Raw genomic sequence first — 7533 nt, forward strand, 5'->3', positions numbered from 1 at the left:
TATATTGTTAGTATGGGCATTTTACTAGTGGACGAAAAAAAGAGAGCTAGAAAGAGCTGAAAGAGGGAGGGAGTATTTCAGTATTCAACGTCGTTGTATTGTTCCTAGAGATGTCCAAACGGGCCGCCCGGCCCGGTCCGGCCCGGGCCCGGTGAAGCCCGGCCCGTTTTGGGCCCGGCCCGCCAGGCACGATTAAAAAACCGGGCCGGGCCGGCTAAGCACGCGGGCTCAATTTCTTGTCCGAGCCCGGCCCGCAACGGGCCTAAACGGGCCGGGCCGGTCCGTTTAGCACGAAAAAAACGGGCCGAAAAGCGGGCTATGCGGGCCGAAAAGCACGTTTTAGTGTAAAAAAAGCGGGCTTAACGGGCTTAGAGCTAAACGGGCCGTGCCGGGCTAGCCCACCGTGCCTAATTTCCTGTCCGAGCCCGGCCCGCTTATTCGTGCCGGGCCGGTCCGGGCCCGCATATAACCGGGCCGTGCCGGGCTCGGACCGGGCCCAAAAAGCGGGCTTCGTGCCGGGCTCGCGGGCCTTGTGCTTATTGGACATCTATAATTGTTCCGATGAATGCGCATTTGGGACGCAGTCGTCGATGAACTCATGGCAAAACAGGTTAAGCAAAAGGAATGGACGGAGTAGTCTTTGCGATGAGTTTGCTCTTGTAGTTTTTAGGTGAATGTCCTCAGAGAAATCTTTTCTTGGGACTGGTTTTCTTCTTTTTAGATTTGGGAAATTTGGATCCATACCATTAAAAGATCACCACTTTAGATCCATACCATTACTATCTCACTTACATGTGGGTCCACATGAGTCAATGACATGTGGGGTTCATGGTATATATCTAAAGTTTGGATCTTTTAATGGTATAGATCCAATTGTTCCTTTAGATTTTGTACAGTTTCTTTCACTTGTAGTAGACTTAGGTTTTGTTCAGTTAATCCCGTTACCTATGGATTAGATGAGATTGGAAAAAATTGAGAAGAAATTTGACTTAGCTTGCTTGGGTTTTAAACTTACCCAATTCCACTCAGTCCATATGGATTGAGTGAGAGCTAACCGAACAAGCCCTTAATCTACAAACTGAGTTTAGTTATTTAGTAGAGGATTCCTCGGCCTCTTGTTTTGCTCAAAAAAAAAAAGAAACTCCCTTTGCTTGAACAAAAATATTTCTATTTTCAAAGGCATTGATTTTACAGGCACCGACATCAACTTCATTCGAATATATGTATATTATACTTTCCATCTCAAACTATTTTGGAAATAAAAAAAGTTGAAACTTAACAACAAGTCTTATTTAGTGGATTAAATCTCTCCTTAATCCATCTCAATCCCGATCTAGACGTAAGCCCTTCTCGCAGCGAGAAGGACGCACGGGATCGGCTACAGTGCGTGCGTGACATCTCAGGTGCGCTGACGACGACGGTACCTTCAGGTCTGGATAGGATGCTGGTTGACAGCGTTGCACTACAGTCAACCTTGTGTTGTCCTGCGCAGGTGGACTGGTGGTTTTGTCAGCAGAAAGCGCATGCCTCTCGCACGCTTGGTAGCCTTGCTAACTGCTTCATGAACTGTTAGCCTGATAGCCTCACTTCCCACACAACTGAAACTCGCTGAGTAGGCGAACACCGAAACTTAGCCTCACTTCCATAGAGTGTTTCAGTAATTAATACCGAGACCAAAGCTAGCTACCCCGTTTCTGAATCTGCAGCCATTTGGAGGCAGGCAGAGCTGGTGGATCGTTTACCAACCTGTCTATCTGCATCTGGAATCAAGATCGGATTGGATTGGAGGCTCAGGCAATTAGGTTTAATCAACCTGCTTTCTACTACCATGCATCGGCAAAAAACTGGCTACGTACAGGACAAATCATCTTTTGCCTATCTGAAACGACCATCGTGGAAATGCGATCCAGTTTTAGCTTCATTTGCCAGGTCAGCCCAACTTTGCGCAACAATAGTATATCGGCCTAAAAAGAGAAAACCGATAATTTCGGTCCATGTTTGTGGGCCGTGCGTGAGTGTGTAAAACAAAGGATATAGAACTGTTTGTAAAGTAAAGTTTTAAATAGAATATAAGATAGAGTTTGTTTTCATGTTTCACTTTTATATACGAGCAACACGTAGACTGTGTATATCAACTTGTCGAGAATGGCGTACCTTCGGTGTGGAGGAGCTAAGGCTGCCTTTAGTTGTAGAGTCAACTAGAATAGAGTAGCTTCATTCCAGTTTTTGAGAATAGAGTCGTTTTATTTCGCGTTTGGCAAACAGAACAGAGCCGCTCTATTTTTTTGTTTGGTTGGAGAGTAGAATAGAACAGAGCCGCTCATTCTGTGTTTGATTGGAGAGCTATATGAGTGTAGAGGGTAAGAGAGGGAGGAAAGCGCTCGCTTTCGAAAGAACTCTCGCATCCGGTTGTTTCTGTGGAGCGAGAGCATTCTAAATATTTATGATAAATTTCTATATATATACTTTAGGACCTATTTCACTCCTCTTTTGTTGAAAACCAAACATCTAAAAATTAAAATGAAGTTACTGTATTCTTCTCCACTCCTCAACGAAACACATTCTAAAAGAAAGAGGCTCTACTCGGATGTGACATCTGGACCCTGCTTATTGCAAAAGTCATGCACCAAACCAGCACCATCACCACCTGAGGTGAGGTAGGTCGATACCAATCCTGATGTTACGTTAATTCATGTTTTGTTGATGTATTGTCTTTGGTTATTAATTAAAAAATGTTTCCTTTGTATAAAAAAAGAACAGTGAAGAAGGCCAACAAACTACTCCCTTGATCCCAAAAATAAATATCATTCACATTTCGCGGAAACTCAAATATTTTTAACTTTTAAAATTTAATATATAATTAGTACCATCGGATGAATAATCGATTATATCCTTACGATAAATTTATTTGAAGGTAACGAAAGTTTGGGACAGGGAAGTACGAGCGAGTGCAGCAACGTCACGCTTCGGCGGCGGACAGTGAGAAGGGCCAAGAGCTTGTGATCAACCTACCACGCCTGTCACGCTTTTTTGCTAGCCCCGGCCCGCGGCACCTCCCCGTTACCGCCATCTCGCCACCACACGGCTACGGTCCAGGTTTTTTTTCCATCTTGTCACCAAAAGTTGCTGCAGACTATTAAACATTTGATTTTTTTAACTCGTTTTCATAAAAAATGGTTTTGATAAAAACCATCCAAAATCAAAATAAACATAAAATCGGTCGAGCCGTCACGATAGTAGTAATCCATCGTTTTCTAGATTCTGAACTTTTGAATCACTTCATCTTTACCGCATAATCTTATTTTTCACTGCCAGATTCTTTCCACGGTCAATTTTTTTTAAAAAAAAGTTGTTAAAAATGAACCAAACAGACCCTCCGTCACTCTTCAGATGCCAAAGAATATAAGTACGTTATATAATCACTAAACCATCCCTCTCTACGCCCGGTTCGTATTATAATTACAACAGAAAATTGCTAGCACGCAAAGGCAGAACGTGCCCGTTTATGCACGTACAACATTTACCAAAAATAAATGTACGCAGACCATGGTGGCCTTATATATGCAGCGGAGTTGCTACCAAAATTAGGTAGCGTCTGTGAGCTGACCTGAGTCCTGACTGTCTGTCTGCCCATCCGTACCTGATTTGGGTCACCGAAGCGCAGCAGACTGCAGACCACCAGGGCCTGCCTGTGCTTGTGCTGTGCATGCCTTTTCTTCCTTCCGTCTACCCACTCCTTGACCCCGCTTCGCAGCATCATGCTTCTGCTCCTCCTCATATACCTCCTCGTCGTTCGTCCCTGTCCTAAGATAGGACCCAAATACTCTCTCCATTGCTTCCCTTCCAAACAGGTGTAGGAAGCAAGATCGATCGATCGATCGAGAGAACAAAACAAAAGGGTACTCGCCTCGCGCTTGCGGGCAGACTGCTGCGGCGTTCCTCCTTGCAGCTTCTCGCTCGTCTCCCCATCCCCATCATCATCATCATCACTTCTTCTTCTTGTTCTCATTGGTTCTTTTCTTGCTCTACCAGGTATCTGCAGTTCCTGCAGAGATATGGCGCCGGCGGCGGCTCTGGCTCTGAGTCTGCTCCTCGCGTTCCTGGCGATCGGGCCCTGCGCCGCCGCCGACAGCATCGACCTGTGGCCGATGCCGCAGTCGGTGTCGCACGGGACGCAGAAGCTCTACGTCAAGAAGGACATCACCATGTCGATGGTGGGGAGCACGTACTCCGACGAGAAATCGATCCTCAAGGACGCGTTCCAGCGGATGCTTGACCTGATCACGCTGAACCACGTCATCGACGGAATCGACCCAGGCTCCTCGGTTCTCACCTGCGTTAATGTGGTTGTGCGTACACCTGAAGACGAGGTAATCAGCTCGCTTGATTTTTTTTATATGTCTATTAGTTCATTTCATCTACGGATTGAGACGTCTGTTTATGTTGATGCTTTCACTTCAAAAGTAAAAAAAATAAAAAATTGGTGATGCTTTGCGCTCTTCGTCTTCTTCTGCAGCTTAGCTTTGGGGCAGATGAGTCGTATAACCTGACTGTTCCAACGACAGGAGACCCACTGTATGCACAGATCCAGGTTAGTAAAAAAAGTTCAATGTATAGCTGCATTGTCTGAAAATACGTTAGAACTGCTTACCCCCTGTTCCCTCCTTGAAGATGGATTCAGAACTTCCTTGCACCATGTTAAGCCTTCAGAACATTTTTGTAGCATGCATAATGTCGTCCTAATTAAACCCTCCTAAATAGACCCTTTCCCTATTAAATCTCTGAACAATACAAATTCACACAATACATCAGATGGACGTTTACAAGAAAGGCACAAGCTGTGTCAGTTGGCCCAGTGGTTTTTCTTTGGCTTCGGCTGTTTTCTCTTCTTTTCTTTTTTTCCTTTTCTGTTCATTTTTTTGTTGTTTTTCGTTTCCTTTACCTTAAGTTCCTTGGAGTTTGTATTTCTCTTTCCGTTCTAATATAGATCGGAGCGGCAAACCTTTTGCCCCTTCTTTTAAAAAAACAAGCTGTGTCAGTAAATAGGTATTATCATGTAATGTCAACTTGGCTATGAAATGTGAACTCCACAACCTATCTAGGTTCTCCATTGTTAATTTGCTATGACACGGGGATCGGGTATCAAGAGAAAGTGAAACAAATGCAGAAATAGCACTTAACATTTGCATACACAGTTAAGTCGCTTAAATAGGTTCATACTAATGACACTTTACAATGTTTTGTAGGCTCAAACAGTGTTTGGAGCGCTTCAAGCCTTGCAGGTATTAAGTACTTCATGTGGTTCATAGAGTTACAAGCAACAAGTGCAAGAAAGATGCCCCACAACGATGCAGTCCAACACTAGTTTTTTTTTTTCTAATCAATGCAGACGTTTGGTCAGTTATGTTACTTCGATTTCACATCGCGGCTCATTGAGCTCAACTCGGCTCCTTGGATAATAACCGACAGACCCAGGTTTCCCTACCGGGGACTGCTTATTGGTTAGATCCAGCATTTCCTCCTTTTTATCCATATCAGATGTCAACAGTGTGGACGTCCAGCGAGCGATCAAAACAACGTTAATTTATGCTTGCCTGCAGATACCGCGAGACACTACCTCCCTGTTAAGACAATCAAAGGAGTGATTGATGCAATGGCTTACAGCAAATTGGTAGGTTTGGTATTTTTTAATCTGCATTAAATTCTAATTGATTGACACATAAGTTACAGAAAAGTTTGAATTTTTATTTTAACTGTCTATGCTCGCTGAATAGTTTCTTATTGGTGCCAATTGTTTTATTTCTTCCGTCATACAGAATGTTCTCCATTGGCATATCGTGGACGAGCAGTCGTTTCCCATTGAGATACCCTCATACCCCAAACTGTGGAACGGTTCATACTCTTATTCAGAGAGATATACGATGTCTGATGCTATTGACATTGTACGGTGCGTTCTGCTTTCATTATCAGTATCACAGAACTTTAGAATAGACCAATACCATATAAAGATTGAAAATTCGGAGGTAACTCCCTTCAGAACGGTGGAACATACTAAAGATAACTTCACTGATAGCGAGTGTATTGGTCAAACGGCACTTTGCAGGTATGCCGAGAAGCGAGGTGTAAATGTGTTGGCTGAGATTGATGTTCCTGGCCATGCCCGCTCATGGTAAGAAATTTCATTGTGTTCAGATGTCCGATGTGCTTCGAAATTACATGAAATCGTTTGGAGGGCAAAACCCTTTTTTTATTGAAGCCATTAAAAATTTCACAAGTGCAGTTTGACTAATATGAATGCAAGGCTGAAATTGTGAAAACTATACCTTTCAGGGGTATCGGCTACCCAGCATTATGGCCATCAGAAAGCTGCAGAGAACCACTTGATGTCAGTAAAAACTTCACGTTTGAAGTCATCGATGGCATTCTTTCAGGTGGTACATTGTAACGATCCGGTTAAATTTCACTGAGGCTAAGGGTAAAAAAAAGGCAGCCCAAATTGTTAACAAAATTGAAGTCGCTCCTAAGCTAGTTATTTCAAATGATCACTAGTCTTGGGAATGGCATGAAAGATCAAGCTATTATAAATCGGGAACGCCTATAATGGGCAAATTATCTGCATTAAATCACTAATTCAGTATTGGAAAAAAGTAAATATCCGAGTACCCTACACAGCAGTCTAACAGAGTTCACCATTAATGTTGTCTTTCAGATTTTAGCAAGATTTTTAAGTTCAAATTTGTCCACTTAGGAGGTGATGAAGTCAACACAAGTAAGCAGAACCATTGCATTTACCACTGATATAGCGCAGTGACCGAACTATAGATCTATGGATCACACATCCATTCTTTTCTCTGAATTTCAGGCTGCTGGACCAGAACACCCCATATTGAAGGATGGTATATCTCTATGCGCTATGTGAACTTACAATTTCACAACTAACCTGATGTTTTTTATGACTTCCTTTATTCATGCAGTAGAAAATAAATTGGTCCTGTTCTTGTAGCAGTCAATTAATTCAAGACAATCCTTTTATAGGTTGAATAATAACCATATGAACGTATCAGACGCATACAGAGATTTTGTATTGAGATCTCAAAAGATCGCGATATCACATGGCTACGATGTCATAAACTGGTACCCCTTATTCGACAATTTTGCAGGTTCCAATAAGTTGCTAGCCATTAAAATTTAACTGACAAAGTTTCATGCTCACAGGGAAGAGACATTTAACAGTTTTGGAGACAAATTGGACCCTAAAACCGTGGTGCATAACTGGTATTTACTCACTTTCTGCTTAATTTATAGCATAGGGAAGGTTCTACTTGCATCGACAGCACAATGACCCCCAGTTTCACACGATGACCCTGGAGTTTACAGTTGTTCAGAACATAAAGGGGTGTAACATTTCAGGGTTATACATATTCAGTGAAGTAAAGGGTTTAAATAAAATGAAAAACAAGACCAACCTAGGAGGAACCAACTTCATATCAAGAAGAAATAAAAATAATTAAAGGGTTTTAGATTCAGTTAACA

The 7533-nt window shown here is 42.7% G+C and overlaps 1 protein-coding gene across 4 annotated transcripts in view; it reads left to right on the top strand.

The window, feature by feature from the left end:
• The first annotated feature begins 837 nt into the window (after positions 1–837).
• Positions 838–7533, top strand: part of LOC100277104 (uncharacterized) — an 8146-nt gene continuing 1450 nt past the window's right edge. The window contains exons 1-14 of one of the 4 annotated variants that reach the window (XM_020542014.3): positions 838–2657; positions 2915–3096; positions 4033–4370; positions 4517–4591; positions 5247–5282; positions 5390–5501; positions 5601–5671; positions 5817–5947; positions 6104–6169; positions 6331–6431; positions 6710–6769; positions 6863–6896; positions 7036–7134; positions 7216–7275. In XM_020542014.3, coding sequence (XP_020397603.1) covers positions 4056–4370; positions 4517–4591; positions 5247–5282; positions 5390–5501; positions 5601–5671; positions 5817–5947; positions 6104–6169; positions 6331–6431; positions 6710–6769; positions 6863–6896; positions 7036–7134; positions 7216–7275 — 1160 coding nt within the window. In that variant the 5' untranslated portion in view covers positions 838–2657; positions 2915–3096; positions 4033–4055. Of the gene's footprint in view, positions 2658–2903; positions 3097–3649; positions 3900–4032; positions 4371–4516; positions 4592–5246; positions 5283–5389; positions 5502–5600; positions 5672–5816; positions 5948–6103; positions 6170–6330; positions 6432–6709; positions 6770–6862; positions 6897–7035; positions 7135–7215; positions 7276–7533 lie in introns of those variants that run through there. The other 3 variants (XM_020542015.2, XM_020542016.3, NM_001176717.2) reach the window with 3 other exon arrangements.

This window comes from Zea mays, chromosome 8, assembly GCF_902167145.1.
Source record: "Zea mays cultivar B73 chromosome 8, Zm-B73-REFERENCE-NAM-5.0, whole genome shotgun sequence".
Taxonomy (NCBI): Eukaryota; Viridiplantae; Streptophyta; class Magnoliopsida; order Poales; family Poaceae; genus Zea; species Zea mays.